The sequence below is a fragment of the Neophocaena asiaeorientalis genome, unplaced genomic scaffold, assembly GCF_003031525.2.
Source record: "Neophocaena asiaeorientalis asiaeorientalis breed wild unplaced genomic scaffold, Neophocaena_asiaeorientalis_V1.1 scaffold324, whole genome shotgun sequence".
NCBI lineage: Eukaryota > Metazoa > Chordata > Mammalia > Artiodactyla > Phocoenidae > Neophocaena > Neophocaena asiaeorientalis.
Window position 1 is genome coordinate 433,716 of NW_020172458.1, and position 21,832 is coordinate 455,547.

The window sequence follows — 21,832 nt, forward strand, 5'->3', positions numbered from 1 at the left end:
ATTTCTTCCTAAAGACTGCTGCTCTGGTTGCAAGATTCAGGCTGGTGATATGAGACAAATGATCCCCAGCCCCACACTATCCCTCTTCAGCGAAATTCTAGTTCAACTTCCTGCATAAAGATGGTGACACTGCAGCCCATAGTGATTACATTCACTCAGGAATGGATGGATGGATGAATGAATGCATGGCAGGGAAATCAATTGGGGGAAATCCTCCATAGGGGCCTATGAAGCCCTCATTCCCCCACAAAAGGAATTTTCCTTCCTGTGAGGAGCAAAAGGGACCAGGAGACCCTGACTATACTGCACCCTGTTCTTAATTAGGTAACGCCACACTCAGGTCTGTGTGACCCTCCCGACTCCACCAATATTTAATGAGCACATGTTCTGCACTGCCCTAGGACTTCGGGACAGATTCACTGGTGAACAAAACAGATAAAGACCCTATCCTTGAAAAGCTTCTACAAGAGTGGAACATACAGAGTCTGCACACTACCTGCTTAGAAATCAAGTTGCTTATGTTTATGTTTCTATATTTAAAGAGAGAAATGCATCCCTTTGTAATAAAGTGAGGATTATGGATGTTACCAAGGGCTTATGATTTCTTTCCAAAGGAAAGCATTAAAAGGGGACAGACACCTACCTTCTCCCCACCAACACATACTCATCAACAGGCTTCTGCAGGCCTTGGCTCTAGGTTGAGAACAAACCCCTGTGTTCCTCAGAGAGCAACCCAGCCAGCTCTGGAGCCCATGGCTGTGTTCCAGGAGAGAACCCCACCTTCAGCCCAGAGCTGGGAGCACGGCAGCTTTACATGGTAGTGTTTGAGAAAGAAAGATGCAGTAAAACCACTTAAACAGTTTGCGTCTGTGTGCCCTGCAATTCTTAAGTCTTCACAATCACCAGCCTCTAAGTGGTTCAGGGCCCAAGGAAGTAGTTTCTAGTTTTTAGCCCTGTTGCAAGATGGGGAAGAGGCTGGGTGAATTTCAACATCTCCACCTCCACCCAATCTTACAAACATTATCTACATCTGTAAGGCACTGAAAAGGACGCCCGTGAATACAAAGATGGCCTTGCTGTCTGGGGTACCTAGCTACCCGGAGTACAGGCACACCTATTTTATTGTACTTTGCTTCACAGTGCCTCACAGATGTTGCCTTTTTTTTTTTTAACAAATGGAAGGTGTGTGGCAGCCCTGCATCGATCAAGTCTATCGACGCCACTTTCCCAACAGCATATTGCTTCACAGTGCCTCACAGATGTTGCCTTTTTTTTTTTTTAACAAATGGAAGGTGTGTGGCAGCCCTGCATCGATCAAGTCTATCGACGCCACTTTCCCAACAGCATTTGCTCGCTTCGTGTCTCTGTGTGACATTTTGGTAATTCTCAAATATTTCAAACTTTTCCATTATTAGTATATTTGTTACGCTGATCTGTGATCAATGATCTTTGATGTTACTACAATGACTTGAAAGCTCAGATGACAGTGAGCATTTCTTAGCAACTAAGTACTTTTTAGTGAAGATATGTACATTATTTTAGACATAATGCTATTGCACACTTAATAGACTACAGGATAGTGTAAATATAGCTTTTATACACACTAGGAGACCAAAAACTTGGTGTGACTCACTTTATGGCAATATTTGCTTTATTTCAGTGGTCTAGAACCCAGCCCGCAATATCTCTGAGATATGCCTGTAGTTCCTACTTTCCACTGTTGAAGTTTTACCTGTCAACTGTACCAGGAAGGGGAACAAGATTCATCAAGTCTAAAGTCTACTTCAGGGTACAAGCAGCAAGACAGAAAAATCCATTTAAGGGTTGCTATAGCTTTTTACATCCAATTGCCCTTTGTTACCCAAACCTCAGTCAGAAGCACACTGGAGAGGCGGGTGTGAGGGAGGAGGGAACATGGGGGAGGGAGAGGCACACAGGCAAATGGAGTCAGCTTCATTGTTTCAAGAGCTGTTTCACCATTCTTTCCAAAAAGAACAATGGACAAATCAAGCTCTAAGGAGAGGCCCACATCTCAACATCACTAAAATTTTCCTCAAAATTTATTCATACTTGGTAAGTTTTATGTTTCTGGGAATGTATCCATTTATTCTAGGTTGGCCAATTTGTTGGCATATAATTGTTCATAATAGTCCCTTATGATCATCTATATTTCTGTGATATCAGTTGTAACCTCTCCTCTCTCATTTCTGATTTATTTATTTGAGTTCTCTCTCTCTTTTTTTCTGAGTGAGTCTAGCTAAAGAGTTGTCTGTTTTATTTATCTTTCCAAAAAACCAGCTCTTGGTTTCACTGATCTTTTCTATTGTCTTTTTAGTCTCTATTTCATTTATTTCTGCTGATCTTTGTTATTTCCTTCCTTCTAGTAACTTTGGGCTTAGCTTATGCTTTTTCTAGTTCCTTGAAGGCATTATGCTAAGTGAAATAAGTCAGACAGAGAAAGACAAATACTGTATGATCTCACTTACATGTGGAATCTTAAAAAAAAAACAAAAACAAACACATAAGACACAGACTCATAGATATAGAGAACAGATTGGTGGTTGGCAGAAGCAGGGGGTGGGGAAGGTGAGCAAAATGGGTGAAGGGGGTCAAAACAAATTTCCAGCTATAAGATAAATAAATCCAGAGGATGTAATGTAAATAATTACCAATACTATACTGTATATTTGAAAGTTGCTAGGAGAGTAGATCTTAAATATTTTCATCACAAGAAAAAAAATTGTAACTATGTGTGGTAATGGATGTTAACTAAACTCACTGTAGTGATCATTTTGCAATGTATACATATATCAAATCATTTTGTTGTACACCTAAAAGGAAAACGATGTTATATGTTAATTATCTCTCAATTTGAAAAATGTATTCAGAAATAGTTAAATGAGAATTTCAATACCAGTCCTTTTTCCTACCTGTGAGAGGTAGGGGAAAGCACTTTGGAAAATGTTTTAAACTAGGAAAATATCAAGATAGTTTTTTAAAGTTTTTAAAATTGAGACATAATTCATTTAAAGGTACAGATCTTAATGGTACAAGTCGAACAGTTTTGACAAATGCATACACTCGTGTAACTCATAGTTCTACCAGCATACAGAGCATTTCCGTCATTCCAGAAAATTTCCTAGTGTTCCTCCCCCGTCAATCTACCTCCAAGCAACCGCTAATCTGATTTCTATCACCTATGATTGGTTTTGCCTCTTTTAGAACTTCATGTAAATGTGTTAAGACATAGTTTTACCTTTTGAATATTGCTGAAAAAAATACAATTTGTTTTCAGAAAACATCCTTTTCTGCTTGTGGAATTAGTGGGAGAAAATATTTTTGAGGGAACCACTTCCTGAAGTCATAAATACCTACATTATTTTCTATTTCATTGCTTTAAATAACCATCCCTGTTGATCTGGGGACATGGAAAGCTAGTCATGCCAACTATAAACAAGTGTTATCTTGCTTCTAAATGCCTGAGCCAATATTTTCCCCCAATTCCTATGTCCTTCATTGTCTAATTACCTCTTCCAGGCAGGGCCAGAACATTCCATACACACAGGAAGTTGATTTTTATCCCCTCCCCTTATTCTTTTGAGAATAAGCCTATTCCACATGAGGGGGGTCCCTCAAAAGAGAAATCTGTAGGGTCATCTAGAGGGAAATGACTTAAGAAAATATATATACGATTTCTATTTAGGACCTAAGCAAGCTCTGTCCAATGAGACAGAGCAACATCCATGATTTTCCTGACAGTGGCAAGGGTTTCTGGTAGGGCTCTTACAGACATTCTTCAGCAATGCTTGAAAGTCCTGTCCTTCAATACAGCTATGGGCTAGTCTACAGGTCCCCAGATTCCTAAATGACTCTAGGCTATCCTTACTATCATTCCAGCTTGAAAATATGAGCAAATAATAAATCAAGCCAGAAAGATAACCTTTCTGATGAATCAAGATCCTGAAGCTTTATCCTGTAACTATTCCCTGGTGAGTGAATTGTCTATGGGGACGCGTTCACCTTAGAACAGCCACACGTAAGGAAACTTTGAAGGGGGTGTTCCTTTAGAAGTTCAGTGTGCAGACGTAGAGAATGGACTTGAGGACACGGGGAGGGGGAAGGGGAAACTGGGATGAAGTGAGAGAGTAACATTAACATATATACACGACCAAATGTCAAACAGATGCTAGTGGGAAGCAGCCATATAGCACAGGGAGATCAGCTCAGGGCTTTGTGACCACCTAGAGGGGTGGGATAGGGAGGGTGGGATGGAGACGCAAGAGGGAGAGGATATGGGGATATATGTATATGTATAGCTGATTCACTTTGTTATACAGCAGAAACTAACACAACATTGTAAAGCAATTATACTCCAATAAAGATGTTAAAAAATAAAAGTTCAGTGTGGGCAGCAGTGTCATTTTTCCCATCTGACTGCATCTGCCAGCTCCTGCTTCCTGTACTCCACACCTGCGCCCAAAGCTTCACAGGTCATCCTCAACCTCAGAGCAAAGCTGTACTAACGCCCTGCCCTCCTTCCTCGGGACTAGCCCAGCGCCTTACACGATACAGCTGTGCTTGCTGAATGAATCCAAATACTCCTCACCTTCCACATGTCCAGCTGAAATGTCACCTATTCTAGGAAGCATCTTCTTCCCTCTCACTGAGTACCTTTGTTTTCAAATTCCTCTCTCATTTGTCAACACCATTATTTGCCACTCTAACAGTATCTCGGGTTATTAGTCACCTTCTTTTTTTTTTTTTTTTTTTTTTTTGTGGTACGCGGGCCTCTCACTGTTGTGGCCTCTCCCGTTGCGGAGCACAGGCTCCGGACGCGCAGGCTCAGTGGCCATGGCTCACGGGCCCAGCCACTCCGTGGCATGTGGGATCTTCCCGGACCGGGGCACGAACCCGTGTTCCCTGCATCGGCAGGCGGACCCCCAACCACTGCGCCACCAGGGAAGCCCCTAGTCACCTTCTTAGTTGAGTATATCTTACCCTCCCCGACTATACCAAGCATGTTTCAAAGCAGAGTTCTGTTCAATAAATCTTTGGATCTCTATAAGCACAGTTTCTCTTACCAAGTAAGTGCTCAAATATTTGATAATTCCCATAGCTCTGCCAATCTATTATAAATACATTTAAACTTGCAAAGATGTTACTTTTACGTGGTTGTCGCCTGTTTTGTATGCCAATGATTCTAATCTAATCATCGTTGCTTCAAAACGTGGCTTCCGCCTCCTTAATATGAACGTTCTACCATCTCTGTGCATTAGGAAATCAGAGATGTACACCCCAAAGTTATTTGGAAAAATAATTGTACAGCAGCCCGGGCTCTCTAGATTATCAAATTACAATTTAAAAAATCTTACATTAATGTTATCCTTTTTTGAAAAGGGATACAAACCCTTCTAAAGCAAAGGGTGCCTTAATGGGTAAGAATTTAGGTATGCTTTGATCACCTATTAATTAATCAGCTTTTAAAGGAACTTGACTTCCCCGTCAAGTTTTGGGCAAGCACAAAACAAAAAGGCCTCCTTTTGCACATGCGAGTTCTCAGAGTTCTTACACCAAAAATGAAATGAGGATAAATTGCCCATCCACACACACAGAGGTTGTCTGATTGAGTTAAAAGTTTTGAAGAATTTCAAGGGCCTCTTTAACTCCTGCTGAGAGAACCAAATCTCTCTCCATGGCACAATAAGTAAGATGCCTAAGTTTCTAGGAAATGCAAGTGACCTTTGCAAACGACAAGGCCAAGTTAAGCTCTAAGTCAGAAAGTGAAGCCTTCAGTATCTAGCCAGCCTGACTGGGGACCACTGGGAAATACCTCAAAAACTAACCACAAAGAACAAATAACAGCCAGAATCTCTGAACACCCCTTGGGCCACCACGAGGAGAGACTGGATGAGACCAAGCTCATCTAGCACAAGAGGAAATGCAGCGCCTTTCCCAGGCTCTAGACCACATAGATAGGAAGAAGAAGAGGTTTCAAAGCACTTTAAAACAAAAGCCAAACCCCAAAAATAGGCCAGCAAGCCAGTTTCAAAACTTCAGCGGCCCTCAAATGCCACTTCTCCTGGTAACCCTGTCCATGTGCCATCTCTGTTCTTATCATTAGAACTTCGCCTGCATTGATCAATCCTCCCCACGCTGGACAAAAATGTCACAAGTGTGTATTTACAATGATTTCCTTAAAAATGCCTACAGGGGATTTAGCCTGTTAGCTTTCCTTTTGGATTGGCAGCCCAGTCCCATTAAGTGCACAGTGACTTATTTTTTCTCCCTGCAGACCAGCCAGGAGGCAGAAGTATGGTGAGCGCTTCCTGAGCGACCTTCACTTTGCCCACCCCACTCATTCCTGGACCGCCCCACACCCTCCATTTCTCCTCTAGCCACGCTGCAGAGACCCATCCAAGCTGAGCTGCTGACCTCTGCCAGAAGGGCTGTTCACTCTACCAAGGGTCAGGGCCGTGTCCACCCAAACCTGTTTCCATCCATTGCTCTTCCTGCTAGCACACAATTTGGTTAAAGAGTACAAAATATGTAGGTTTGAAGAGAAAAAGCTAGTGGTGAGAAGGAATAGGATAATAATTTGAAGGTTTAAAAAAAACGGTGCCGGGGCTTCCCTGATGGCACAGTGGTTGAGAATCTGCCTGTTAATAGGTGAGGGAGTGTAGAATTTTAGAAGAATTGTTAACCCTGATTGTTTCACTTATGTTGTCCTCAATCCACTTTAAAGAAACCAGTGGGAATAGCAGAGGATGCATCATGGATGCAGAGAGGATAGAACTCAAACCAGCAAACCCATAGTTAAGGGAGATGCCCTGGCTCTACGAGGCTGTGTTGACAAATGGCAGACAAATATACATTTTTATATTTTAAGCTAAGATTACATGTTAAGACATATGTATATCATTTTTTAGGATTCTCTACTTCATTCAACTGTTCTAAAAAACCGGTCCATACATTCAAAACCTTCCTAGGAATTGTCTCTTGGGGTGGGAGGGAGTATGGGCATTTGTGTGTGTATAGCTTTGGAATACTGTAGAATTAATCTATTAATCAATCAATAAAAAAATATATACACACCTACACAATACAATACGTTATATTTTTATTGACCAATAGATTGATTCTATAGTATTGCAAAGCTATTACTATGGTCTTATCTCAACCTGCTCCTGTGATTTAAGGGTTTTTGTTTATTTGGGATTTTCGTTTATTTTGTTTTTAGTCTTCTGTGGAATTAGACAATAGCTACTCAATGGCACTTATATAACACCCATTATAAGAGAAAAGGGCAGATTTTATATTATACAGTGACAATGGCCCAGGATCTGCAATATGACAAGTAAATTTCAACAATAGGGAAATTAATTTTTGATGATATAATTTTAAAAATATGGATTAAAAGGTAAACCTTTATGTTTTGTTTTACACAAATAGCATAGGCTACACAGTTAATTTTCCTTTTTCCTGCTTGAAGCAAGCCCAGAATGAAGCCTAGCACAGAGCTGGCAGGGATGGAAAGGAGGCGGGGACCGTAGATGGTGGTGAAGCTCTTTTCTCAGGCAAGGAGAATAACAGCCCTGCAATCATTCCTCTCCTTTAGCGACCCTCGTTCGGTTTCCCTGGAGCCAACAGGCAGTTGAGAATGGGCAATATTTCCCAGAAATTTATGAATAATTTTCCTCACCTTAATTTGCATTTCTTAAAATATTATTACAACATTAAAGGAAAAATCATCTTCTATGACAGAACCATTTTCAATTCTGGGTCCCTTTCCATTTTTGATCACATGCACAAAGATAGATTTTAGATGACTGTATCCTACTGTATGCAAATCTGTGGCTGATATATTCATTTATTTTGGAAAAAAACCTTTTCACACTTCCATTTATTCATTTACTTATTCAATAAGCATTTATTAAAGAATATGTTAGGTTTCAGGCACTATTCCAGGTACTATGAATATAAAGATAGATAAAAACCAGATCCCTACTGTTGAAAAGCTCTCAGGTTAGTGGAATGTAACATAATTACAACGCACAGTATTGTAATAAATACAGATTTAAAGGCCTCTGCGTTTACTATATTAATGGCTTCACGATCTTCTAGCTGGATAATATGACTTAATTCACACAACTATTCCCTTTCTTGATGACTTTTCATTATCACAAGCATTGCTGCAATTAACATGTTTCACATATTTTTTTTCTGTTGACCATTTCCATGGATAAATTCCTAGGAGTAAGATTACTGAGTCAAAGGGTATTAATTCAGATTTTTATAGCTATTGATGCGCTTGTTAAGTAGCTTCATACAAGGATCATAAAGATATACAAAGTCACCAGTTCTTCTAGGCATTGCCAAGTCTTACCACTAAATCTGTTTTAGGATTTTCAAAAAGAGGTACCCATTATTGTCTTAATTTGATTAATTAATAGCAGGGCAGAACATTTTCTCATGGTTAAGATTTTTATTTCCCCTTGTGGGATGTGTGTTTACAGCAGATCTATCTATACTTTATCATTATTATAGTAGCTTTCTAAAGTATTTTCATATGTTACATATATAATAACTTTTCATCTTAATTTATTGCAAATTTTTTTCCTGTTTGTTGTCCTCTTTGTTTAGCTAAACTTTCTTCAAATCATACCAAAATTTTAACTCTCTTTTATTTGTAGTCACAACTGTTTACTTTTTCCTCTGGAATTTCTTCCATGGTGTCAGTCTCATGAACTGTGCCCTTCTACCATTGGCACAAATGTTCTACTCTGCTGTGCATTCATTTTTAACTCATTCAGCTTTCAACAAATGTCTCCTATGTGCCCTGCTTGGCACCAGGAATAAAAAAAAATGGTGAATGAATGACATACTAATATAAATTATCCAAAGCTGGGAAATAGGCAAAAGGGGCCACTGCATGTCCTCCCAGTATCACACTGGGAGCCCCATTAACTGATCCTCTAGGGACAGGTATCTGCTTGACACACTATTTACTATTTATGAGATAGTTTACAACTCTGTTAGTGTAGATGTTAACCGGTAGAAAACCAAAAGCAAAACAAATGAGTCTTGTCAGATAACCATGAAAATAAACTTTTACCAGCAGAGATGCAAGAGATTCATCCCCTAGAAAAGATAACCTCAGAGGCTACAGTTTCACTGCCCTGCAGGACGCTGTGTAGTTGTGCATCTAACTTAGCAATCTTAATCAAGTTTTTTTCTCTTTCAGTCATTATGAATACTTTGCTCTTTCGCTGTTCTCTTTGAGCCAGCCTTACCAAGAATCTTGCAGGTGCCCTCATTAGTGAGTTAAGTAAAGCTTTGATGCATGCTCACTTCATGTTTATATGAGAGTCAAGAAACCTGGCTGCTAGCATCAGCCCTGCCACTTCTACCCACATCATAGTTCACTTAACCCTTAACCTCCTCCTTGACTTCTGGCTTCCTTTTTTGGCGGGGGGGAATCATGGGTTTCTGTAAGGTTGAATGGTATTCAGGACACCAAAGCAATTGGAAAACTGTACTTCTATATACAGATACATGTGTCGAATCAGAATGAATGATCAGATGCCAAGTTCGAAGCCCAGGATCCCCCAGGCCTGAGGGAGTGGAGCCTGAAAAGCCCGTGCCAGTGTCTGGTGGGACACTTCACCAGCAGGGCTGGTTCTGAGCAGCCAGGACCACACAGGAACAAGGTTATATAGTGCAGTGGCAAGAACAAGGGTCTCTGGCCAGGTGGACCTGGCTTCAACCCTCAGCCCTGCCTCTTCTAGGGTCTCTTGAGCCTCTTTCTTTTTCTACAAAATAAAGTGGTTACGATGAGTGAACGGGCCCATGCGTAAAGAACCTTGTCACTCCTGTCACATACTAGGTCTTCAATAAATGCCACTTCTTTTTCCCTCCCTGCTGGGTGGCAGGCCTCTCTGGAGGAATTTCCTCCGGAAGAGACTCAACCAGGTGATGTCCAAGGTCTCTTGAGCTCTAACGCCCCCCACAGCAAGGCCAACCAGCCAGGGGTGGGTTCTGAAAGCCCGTGTGAGCCCACCCGCCTGGCACACGTACCTCTCCTACCACCTCTATGATGTCGCCAACTTTCAGCTCAAGCTCATCATCGTTCTGGGGCAGGTAGCTGAACGCCACCTGGCACCGGCGCCTCCGTCGCTCGCCTGCATGGGAAAAGCAAAATATTCAGACACAGCTCTTGTCTCCAAATTAGATTTTAAAGAGAGGCGTCCTAGGCATGCAGGCAAATTAAGCTGACTTGTTTCACATATGCTCTCTGGGACATGGCTAGAGGCATGGCAGCTCTGGTCTCTGAGAGAGGCAGGAGAAAGCAGAGCAATGCTTCTTGGTCTTTTAAAAGCTGCTGTGTCCGAAAGGCATGGATATGAGAAACCGATCCATTGTGCAGAAGGCAAAACCCCACCCCTGAAGCGCTGGGGCACAGTGTTGCCTTAAACGGTTTTCCGTGGATAGGGCTTTGTATTTGCTGCTGGTGACTTTTAATGAAAGCTGATGTGATATGGTAGAGGAAAAAGAATGGTCTGCTTCTAATGCTAGCAGGGCAGAGGAAATTTTTCCCAAACGTGCAAAGGAAAAGATAAAGTATCCTGGCCTTCTTCTTACTAATCATCACCCTTTTAACACGCTGGAACTCAGGCTGATAAGCAAGGGCTGATTTACATTTCAGCCTCCTCTTGGTACCATTTCAAATGTCCCACAGGAGTTCAGGAAATCCACTTTTGTCCTCTTCCCTCTGTCCCAGGGGATCCATTAACAGGATCGCTGGCTGCTTACACAGAACCAACCCAGGCACATCAAGATAAAAACCAGGGCCACACTTCACCTGACTGAAGGACCCTCAAGGTCACAGCATCTCACTCACCCAGTGTGGCCCAACAGGGAGGTCCTGGCTTAGGGCAGTTCAAGTACAGATGCAACTGTCCACGCCACAGACATGCACTGTGAGGGGAAAGAACACGCATATGGTGTGAGTGTGACGGGGCTCGGGGAGCGGCGGGGCAGAGACAGACAGACGGCAGTGGAGGCCCAAGCTGGGAAGAGGTGGATAAGAGACAGGAACCAAGACGAGCGGTGCTCAGAAGTTTGTCATTCAAGGCTGACCACTTCACCTCATCCCTTCCTGCCACTGCATGGCCTTGAAAACCAAAGGGATCAACGACTTCAAGGAAACACATTTAGAAATGCTTACATTATTTTTGGATACTGCCTACAGGGATTCTTTTCCTTTTCTAACCTTTCCCTGAGAAAGCAAGTCCCCGCAGGAGTGATCACAGGCCACACTGAGACCCCCATGCAGGGTGACATCATACAAAGGGGCAGGCCTTTGCTACATCTGACGTGCTCACTGATCAATATTTATCAAAAGCCAGTGGCCTAGTTCTCTCTGTTCCATCTTTTTTCTGCCTGAACCTCACTAAGGAAGAACAGAGTTGAACAGAGGGAAGAGGGCAGAAGTTCAGAATCAATATCTCGTCTAATCACATCTTTGGCGACGACGTGAATACGCTCTACCTCTTTGTGCGAAATCACGAGCTGGCTGGTCTCGATGAGAACAAATGCAGAGCTCTCAGGCCAGTTCCCAGGCGCTAACTGCACTGTCAGCGGGCAGAGTAAGGCAGCCCAAGGCTCTTCCAGGGACAGAGGGCTCACCCCAAATAGCTCTTCCCAGGCGGGGAGTCAGGAAGAACGGTCTCCAGGGTAAAGAACTCCACTGCTATTCCCTGGCTTCCAACACAAAGGAAGGGAAATCAAGCCCTCTGTCATAAAGGATACAGTGATCTCCGCACCTGTCTCCTACCCACTGTGACTCCCCTGCCCTCATACACACCTCTTAAGATGAAGTTGTATAAATCTTTAAGAGCTTTACTTGTTATATGTTATGTTCAAAACAAACTCTGCAGATACAATCTGAACACGAAACAAGTAAACATGACAAATGTCTGAAACTCGACACTCATAACCACAGAGGTCACCAAAGTCCTGACCAAAGTGACTTAAAAATAACATCTAAAGACCTACTGTTAGCTGAAGTCATAAAACTTAGTTAAATGTAAGTTCGTATCTTCACAGAACCCTCTGTAAAAAGTAGCATCTAACCCAACACTACACAAAGGGTGAAGGAGAGGCGATATATCCTTCGAGAAAAGACTAACCCAGCAGAGTCAGGACCTAGAACAGAATAATATTTCTCTCGAACCAAATCTTTCCATCAGAATTCTATAACGCCCTGTCTGGAATCAGAAAGAACAGCACACTTACTAATCTCTCTCTGCCAGGCTAGTCAGTATCTCCCCTTTTATTTTTTTATTATTATTATTTTTTTGCGGTACGTGGGCCTCTCACTGTTGTGGCCTCTCCCATTGCGGAGCACAGGCTCCGGACGCGCAGGCTCAGCGGCCATGGCTCACGGGCCCAGCCGCTCCGGGGCATGTGGGATCTTCCTGGACCGGGGCACAAACAAGTCAGTATTTCTTAACTACCTCTAAGGTTATTCAACTGGTGGCACAAAGACCTATAAAGCACACTGTCAACGTACAAGACCAAGAAAAGTGAGCCCGACAGGGAGGTATCCAGAGGTCACTGGTGGAAAAGGTCACCTGACACGACCCCAAGCAGAAACAATTATTCCCTCCGACACTGGGATAGTTTGTGATCTTTTCTAAAGCACCCCTGATACCCACCACCCTAACTTATCTTGCCAACCACATGAGTTAAAAAGAAAAGAGCCAGAATGAGCAAACATTTTACAAATGAGGCAAGTAGGGCTCAGTGACTTACCCGAGGTCACCAAGCTAGTAAGTGGCAGTATGTCCTTGGCCTGAGTTCAGAGCTCTCACTCCAATGCTGGATGAACCAATTTAGTTCACACCTCATCCCAAGTTCTCTGCAATCTGTACTTAGCTGCTTCCCACAACACTGCATAACACAGCCTTAGGGCTTCTCCACGGCTTTCACATTACAGATAACTTCCAAACTCCTGCACTGCTGCTTTCCAGTCCTCGACTTCTGCAAATTACTGTTTCAATCTTGTTTGCCAGTTCCACCCAATGTAAAACCCAGTTCGGGGGGGATATTTGATGTTAGGAGACACTGCATTTCAGTGGCTTCTGTCCATCTTAAATTTAAGGGAATTTAAGGATGTCATTTGCCATTTTTTCCTTTCTTGGTATTTCACTGATGTTTACTAGTTGGTCTTGACCTTCCTTGAAGAGGTATGTAGACAACAATGTCATCTCCTTTCAGTAGCTGGTATAAACTGGAGGAAAAAAATGCATGACTTGCCCAAGGCTGTGGTTCAGAATCCTTTCGTTTAAGCTACCACCCTCACGCCCAGAGCCCCATCCACATGGGCTCAAGTTTTAATACATTTCACTGGGCTTTTTTCTTTTTGCCACTGTGTGTGTTTTTCAGGCAGGACCACTTAACTCCCTACACATAACTGAAAGAAGTAACGGACACGAATTTTATGGACATACAAGCAAATGTATATGGGCACATGCACATGGCTTACCAAAAAAAAGTATGACTGAGGCAGACTTCATAAAAGGCATACTTGACACGTCTCTCTACCGCCATATTGTATGATGGCCACAAAATACACATGCATGAACATGCATTCATAAAGAGGAACATAGGCAAACACAGGTGACAAGGCAGGCACCCTTAACTCCCTCCTTTGATCTCATGACCACCTTCCATTTATGACCAGCTTTGTTTAATAAAATAGTAACAGCTAACTTTTACTGAGCACCTACTGTGTGCCAGAGACTACTAAGGACTTTATATGCATTAGTGCATTTAATTCTCACATTGAACGTCGAGGGTAGATCTTGGACCCTCCCTTTTACAGACAAGGAGACAGAGGAGGCACAAAAAGCCTGAGTATTTTACCAGAGGTCTTATAGTTAGAAAGTGCTAGAAGGGTCAGGGATTTCAAGTCAGGAGATGCAACTCCAGAGACTGCCTCCCCTGTCTGACTGTTCTTAAGAAGAATCCTCGGCTATGAGTCTTGAGACTGCAGAAGGGACTAGCTAGGCTAACATGGGACATGGTTAAGTTGTGAAACCAGGAAGTGACAAACCACAAATCAGGAGCGTTTCCTTACAGCTGCTGGCAACTGGAGCCCATATTTTAATGAAATAAAGCTGGTTGGATGGGGTGGAAATGTCGTATATTCACATTCTCTAAAAATGAAATAGCAGACACTGCCAAGGATGCCATGACCCAGCCTCAGGAACAGCACACACATCTATATTTTAGAGCCTTCCGGGGTCTTACAACAGCCGAAAACTTTACTAGGTCAATTCATTCAATGACCACAAAAATATAACAACAAACAGTGCCGGGCTTGAGAAAAACCTTTGGGTACACTGAAAAGTTTCTACACTCATACAGACTATGTTTTTTTTCATCCCACATCCTCCTTGACAGAACAAGAGTATAACTAAGAGGGTTGATATTTCCAAGAAACTCACTAAATTAATCAAATGGAGCCTCGCCACATGCCTAGGAAACACAGCAGTATCCTGATGTCATTTTACAAAAGAGAAAACATTTATAAAATCAAAGAGGAACATCAGAAGAAGCCCCTGATTCTCAGGGTTACTTCTGGCATTTTCTCCAGACATGGCCTGGGGTCCACCTGGGTCAGAATGTTGACCTGCAAGGCAGACCTACGGAACTGCACTCTCCGAGGTTGAGGCCAGGGGCCTGCATTTAAACCCGACTCCGCAAGTGACACTGCCCACAAAAATCTAAACCTCAACAACGAATCAGAGCCACTAATTACACGTGAGAACAGGAAAATACCTTGTTGGGAACAAGTGGTCTCCCTTTGGAGGACACTAACCAGTGGTTCTCAATCTTGGCTGTACCCTGAAAGCACCTGGGGAGCTTCCATAAAACTCCCCATAACGTCCTAACAGCAGCCCCTAAGGAACAAGGTCTCCATAGAAAAATGGCTTCTTCCAGGGCTGGGGCAAAGAAAATACAAAGTGAGACTGGAATATGTGGTTATGACAAAATTAACGAAGCACTCTAAGGCTTGAGGGGTAATTTGTAAAGGACACAAGGCTCAGCTTGGTAGGGCTTCCACTGGCCAAATCTGGGACAACAGCAGCATGTACTAAAGGATTCATTCATTTCAAAAAAAATTCATGAGCCCATAATGATACATTCACTAGGTAGCTAGGTTGAGAGCTAGCTAGATGGATGGATAAGATTAGATAGGTTTATGGGCCAAGACGGGAAAGCTCTTCTTTACAAAAGAATGTCAACTAATGCATGTAGAAATGATAGAAACACATAATCATAATGGTTTTATAACCATCATGGCAACAACTGTTTCTGGCAAGAATCAATGGTTGCTAAAACCACTGGGTGAAATCCTGTTGGGGATTAGGATATTTAGAGAGTCTCAAAGTATCTCCCCACAGAGTATTCATTGATTACAGAAGGAAATGGTCCCCTGAGTATGGAGAAACCTGGCAGACACAGCCTCAAAGTTCATGTCATCAATGATGGGACAAATTAATATCAGGTGCCTCCTTACGTGATGCACTGAGAAGGGCTTAACATCACCTACAGAACGCTCCCGCCCAAAATGTTTAACTGAAATCTGACCGCGAAGAAACATGCAAATCCAGATCACTCAAATCCATAATGAGGGACAGTTGACAAAAACTGACCTGGTTTAAAAAAATCTTTTTAAAATCAATATCGCATAAGATTTTTTAAAGGTTAGGGGACTGTTCTAGATCTTAAACCAGTAAAGAGATTTAACAACTAAATATAATGCAATCCTTAACTGGATTCAGGGTTTCTTGTAAAGGTTATAAAGGACATTATTGGAAGAAATAGGGGAATTTGGATATGGACTAATACTAGATAATAGCATTATATCAATGTTACATTTCCTGAGTGTGTTAATTCTATTGCAAAAACAAAAATTCTATTGCAGTTGCATAGGAGAATGTCCTTGTTCTGAAGTATTTAGGGATGAAGTGTCTTGATATCTGTAATGTACTTTCAAGTTGTTTAAGGAAAAAACAAAAGGAATGTGTGTGTGTGTGTGTACACACATACATACAGACACATATGTATACACATATACATACAGCGAGAGAAAGAGAGAGAGAAAGCAAATGTGGCAAAATGTTAACAATGGGTGAATCTAGATGGGTGTCCATTGTACTATTGTTACAACTTTTCTGTACATTTGAAATTTTTCTAAATAAAATATTTAGGGGGAAAAGGAAAAAAAACAGATGCCTGGGCCCCTCCCCTAGATTCTCTGAAGTCACCAATCTGGGGTGTAGCCTGGGCATCTGAATTTTAGGAACTCCCCAGGTGATTCTAGCATAGAGACATCTAGACAGGTCAGTTGTCAAAAAATAAATGGGACTCTTCCAGACCATGCTATACAGGCCCTATATTTGGCTTCTCCCCAAAGGGGAAAAAAATCATACTTATTTGGCCATGTTATCCTAATACATAACCCACGTGAATGTTGCTGTGCTGGGATTTTTATTTCACAGGCCTTTGGGACAGTTGTACTAAGCAGTCTCTAGCTCTGGAAATGTGTTCCTGGGGCCGGGGTATGGAAAAGATGGTAGTCTCTGCTATCATTAATTAGCAAACACTGCCAGGGGTGCGGCAACTCCCCAAGTTACTGAGCAGCATTCCGGATTCTTGAAGAAGCTGTTTTTTGAGTTGGAAACATCAATTTATGCAAGGGGCCAGGTTTCCTATTTCAGGATGGAAAAACAATACAAAGCGAACTAAATAAAAGTGGAGAATCACCCATTTTACTCAGGATATCCAGTACATTCTGGGTGCACGGGAAGAGAAAGCTGAATCACTGACTTTGTGGACCCAGCATCATACCTTTTCCTGGAAAAATTCCCTTGCATCACCCTGTTTCCAATGTAATGTAACTCAGACGACGAGGAGGCCACTTCAGAGGCTGATGGCATGCCAGGAAAAAAGGAACTCATGGTCTTTCCTTACAGACCTCTCTTGGCTGTGGCTGGACTGTTGCAGTGGAAATGTACAGTATTTAATTAACCAGCACTGTCTGGTCCCTGGAGACGCGCCTGCTCGATTCTCCAAAGGCTGCGTATCATCAACATCTTTGCATGGCAGAAAACAGTAAATCCATTTGCCTTCTCCTTCAAAGGCAAAGTTCATCTGAAAAGAGGTTACAGCTATGCCAGTGCTCATTTGCTCCCAAGTCCCACCAGAATACAGGAGGAAAATGTAGACCCAAGAGGGAACTAGTTAGTAGGGCCTCTGAGTCACAGGGGACAGGGAGGGAGGTGGGTGAAGTCAAAAGTCACATAAGGAAAATCAACTGAATCTTGGAGATGAAGGAAATGAACATTGACTAGGTGTCTGCTACGTGCCAAGAACCGTGCTAGGCATGTCGTGTGCGCCCCCTCAAGTCCTCACACCAGCACTGTGAGGTTAGGGGTGCTGGCCCCGTCTTGATGGATGGGCCCAGAAAGCCTGGATAACTTGTATGAGGCCCATGAGTAAAGTAAGTTGTGGTCTGCAGCCCTCTTCTTCCACCAACCCAAGATAATACCAGGAAGACAGAGCGGGAGTGTGTTTCCGGGGGACTTTGGATACCAAGCGAAGGAGGAGGACTTACTTTTATGAGATCCTGCCCAGAGGAGGTTTCTGGGCAGAGAAGTGACAGGAAGATGTGAGGAGGACAGTGACCTAGGGAGAAGTGGCTGATGCGAAGGGGTATGCAGAACAGCTCGGGCGCGGGAGCCTAGAAGCAGGCAGAGGGCCCAACAGAGGACAGTGAAAGAGAAAGCCTGAAAGACATGGCGGGAGGAATGAGATACGCAGGGAAGGAAAGGCAGATACACAGTATCATCGTCAGGTGATACTGGGGGCCAATGACCCTTCCTTACTTGTCTTTGATCCCAGTACCTAGCTCAGTGTCTGTTAGAGCAGAAATGTGATCCATTCTTGCTAAATGGATGGATGAATGAACTAATGAGCACCTAGTCCACATTCTGTGGACTGTGAATCCCTGATTTTGTGAACACAAATTCCCAAAGGAGCACTGAAGAAGGACCAGAAGGGTGGAGGAAAAGAGTTAAAGCCTCAACTCGATGTTAAGCAGGGTGCCCATTAAAGGCCAATGCCAAAATGGTTAAGATGCTATATTTTATGTTATGTGCCTTTCACCAATTAAAAAAAAAAGCCAATGCCACCCTGACCTATTGCAGGGATGGGAAGATGGTGGCCCCTGTAGTCTTGCCATTGTGCTGAAGGTGTCTCGTTCTCCACTAACACTGTAGCCCGACGCATCGGTGATACTAAACAGTGCCTGAGATACTCCTAACTGCTCTCTTCTTCCAAATTTATGGTCCACCGTCAATTTTATGTAACAGTAGAGCAGGGCTAGATCCCAACAAGAAATGATGTATATTTGATTTTAAATTTAGTCCTCTTTAAGACAGAAAATACTTGTTTCAAGTAGGAAGAAATGTATGTGTAAGCATGTTCGGGGCAGCATTTCTTCTAATAGCAAATGCATACACACACAGAGACCCACACAGGAAACATCCTGAAGGTCCACTGCGAAGGAATGGCTCCATTAATCATGGTTTATCCAGGCCGTGGGAAACTCAGCAGCCAATTAAACCGGGCAAGCAGCTCTGTGTGTACTGATGTGTAAAAGGTGCCCATCGTACATTAAGTTAAAAGACCAAATCACATAATATGTATATGATCCCCACATTGCAAACGCATGCACGCTTGCGTGTGCGCGCGCGCACACACACACACACACACACACACACACACCACCTCCCTCCCTCCTTAGCTCCCACCAGGGACTCTTTTATTTACTCCTATTATCCAGAACCTATCAAGAGTATGCATTCAACAAATGCTTACTAATGAATAAATGGACTCCTTCAACATTCAAGTGATAGGTTAGGACCTAATACAATTAAATGAATGAGAGGAGAGTGTGTGCACGAACACACTTGTGTAGGCACAGAAGATGGTATGGAAGGGCACACACACACATACACTCTCTGCCGTTGGGGCCCCTTCTCTGGGTTCCTCTAACAACCATTGCTTTTCTCTAGCACTGCCTGCATCCCACTGTATTTGAAATATCTCCGAGTGTCAGTGTATGTTCTTCTCCACTCCTTCAGCTCTAACACCTCTCAGCGCTTTCATGCACACCTTTTCCAACAAATGCAACTCATTTACCAACACCCACATGTGCCTCACGAGGGTTCTGAGGATGCTGTCTCATCACGAATGCCCACTCGCCATCAATCTGTGAGCCCAGGTGCCAGGTATCTAGAAACAGCGGGAGGGACGCAAATCCCTGATCTTCCCTCAGTCCTAGAAACTTCAGAGTTTAATGCCTTGTTTAAAGAAGCCACTGAAAGCAGTCTTAAAATCAGCCAATTAAAACATGACCAAAAAAAAAAAAAAATCAAGTTTCTACTGCAAGCAAAATACAGAAAGGGGCCATCCATTTAACAAGCTGAGTTTCTGCTAAGAGGAGCTACACATGGATATTTTCAATGTTAACGTTGTCACCTGATATTTCCATAGAAGCCACATAATATAATATGGGCGCCAGGGGCACAAAGAACTCCTTCAAACACAATGGCCTCCACCTCAAACTGACTCATAAAACTGGTGTGAATCAGCTGTCTGAAAGGAAACGCGAACTCTGATTTTCCGGCTCATGGACACGTGGTTCATAACGATAGCATTAAGGCACATAAAGAGAATCCTGGGCCTCACAACACCGAAAAGACAGATAACCCAGGGGCCCCAGCACGGCGACCACACCGTGCAGCCCACTTGAGCTCTCAACCTCAGTTTTTCTCATGTATAAGATTAGAATGATGAGGGCAGACCTACTTTACAGAAGGGTTTGCTGCCACCTGACTCCTGCCCTTTTTTCCACTTGTCTTTACATGAACGAATATGCTAAAAGGCAGCCTTGTTCATTATTTATACCAGTTCAACCAATTTTCTTTTTGCCAACCTTCCCTTCCCAACAGAGTGAGATAAAGGAATCACACTGGAAAACAAACTCAGTGGCATCTCTAAACATCCTCCTGGTTTTCCCCTCTCCTTAGGCTGGTCGCAGGGTTTGGTTTGCTCTTTCAGCACAGTCCTTAATCCAAATGACCAGGCCCACAGCAGACCACACTGGGGGACACTTCTCCAAAGCATCCCTGGCTCGATTCCCCCAGCCCAGGCCACCATCTCTCTGGGGGAGGGAGTCTGCATGTTCAGAGGAGAAAATCTGATACATAAAGCACACTGCTTTTCTCTGCTTTAGCAAGGCTGATTTGGGCAAAATGCCCAAAAGAATTCAACATTATTTATAGAGTTTTGTTTGATCTCCTTTTAAAGGCTCCATGCAGAGTCATTCAAGTGAAATAAGAATACAGAATTTCAAAGGGAAAACTGAAGGAAAATTCTAAATATAAGTGATTTGTTGAGCATAAACAAGATTTCTCCTTTCTGTCCAACACACTCCTTCTAACATCTCTATTTTTAAAGGCCTTCTCAAACTTTGTTGCTGACAAATGGACCTATGAGATCCCTAACTTTTACAGCAAAGCGGGAGGCAGAGGGAACAGAAACAAAGGTCTAGGAAATCCCAGAAACCCTCATCTGGGGTCCACCTCTCTTGCCTAGAGAATTCTCAGGGGAAAATACCCACCATAAACAAATCTGGAGTATCCCAGTTCTCAAAATCAGTACCAAAAAATGGCCCTGGGAGATTCAGAGAACGACAGAAAATTCCACGTATCTTTCTCTTTCGGAAGTAGGGGAAAGATCTTTATTGCAGGTAATCAAAATGTTTGCTAAATTCTGACTCATTTTTAATATAGTTTCCTTTCTCATCCCTATCAGAATAAAGAGGGGGGAAGTGTAAGTTTTTATAAATTTTCTTGATGCAAATGGGGGCTTGCATCTGTATCCAAAAGCAGAGATTCTTAACTGAGGTTTGTGGATAGATTTCAGGGGGTCTCAACACAGATGGGAAGAAAATTACATCTTTATTGTCACTACCCTCTATGTGAAACCTGGTCTTTCTTTCCACTCTGCATATAGACAACAAGCCACACTGGGATTAGCAGCACCTGTGGATTTTATTTATTCCCTATTATGTGGAGAGATATTTTCACTTCACATCATGGTCATTGCAGCTACCTTGAAATATCATTTACCCTCATCCCTACTTCAAAATTATGACCGCTTCTAGACTCGCTGCTGGATCTTGCTATTTAAGGCATGAATAAAGGAATATGTATTGCTTAAGTTTTTGCAATTTTTTTTTTTTTTTTGCGGTACGTGGGCCTCTCACTGCTGTGGCCTCTCCCGTTGCGGAGCACAGGCTCTGGACGCGCAGGCTCAGCGGCCATGGCTCACGGGCCCAGCCGCTCAGCGGCATGTGGGATCTTCCCGGACCGGGGCACGAACCCGTGTCCCCTGCATCGGCAGGCGGACTCTCAACCACTGCGCCACCAGGGAAGCCCAAGCTTTTGCAATATTTTGATACCTGTACTTCAGTATAACTGTATTCATTTGTAATCCTATGTATTTTATTTTATTCATTTACAAACTTTATTCTGGGAAGGGGTCCACAGGCTTCACCAGACTGGCAAACAGGTTCCCAAGCAATTTTTTAAAAAGTTAAGAACTTCTAATCCCTGCTCTCAAGATTATGGTTTGCAAGGAAACTCAAAGGTGCAAGGGGGAATTATACACACACACACACACACACACACAC

General features: G+C 42.9%; 1 protein-coding gene across 2 annotated transcripts in view; it reads right to left on the reverse strand.

Annotated features, from left to right (window-relative positions):
- Positions 1–21,832, reverse strand: part of SH3KBP1 (SH3 domain containing kinase binding protein 1) — a 254,503-nt gene that overhangs the window by 153,536 nt on the left and 79,135 nt on the right. For both annotated transcript variants that reach the window (XM_024737998.1, XM_024737999.1), the window contains exon 3: positions 10,075–10,178. In XM_024737998.1, coding sequence (XP_024593766.1) covers positions 10,075–10,178 — 104 coding nt within the window. The remainder of the gene's footprint in view (positions 1–10,074; positions 10,179–21,832) is intronic.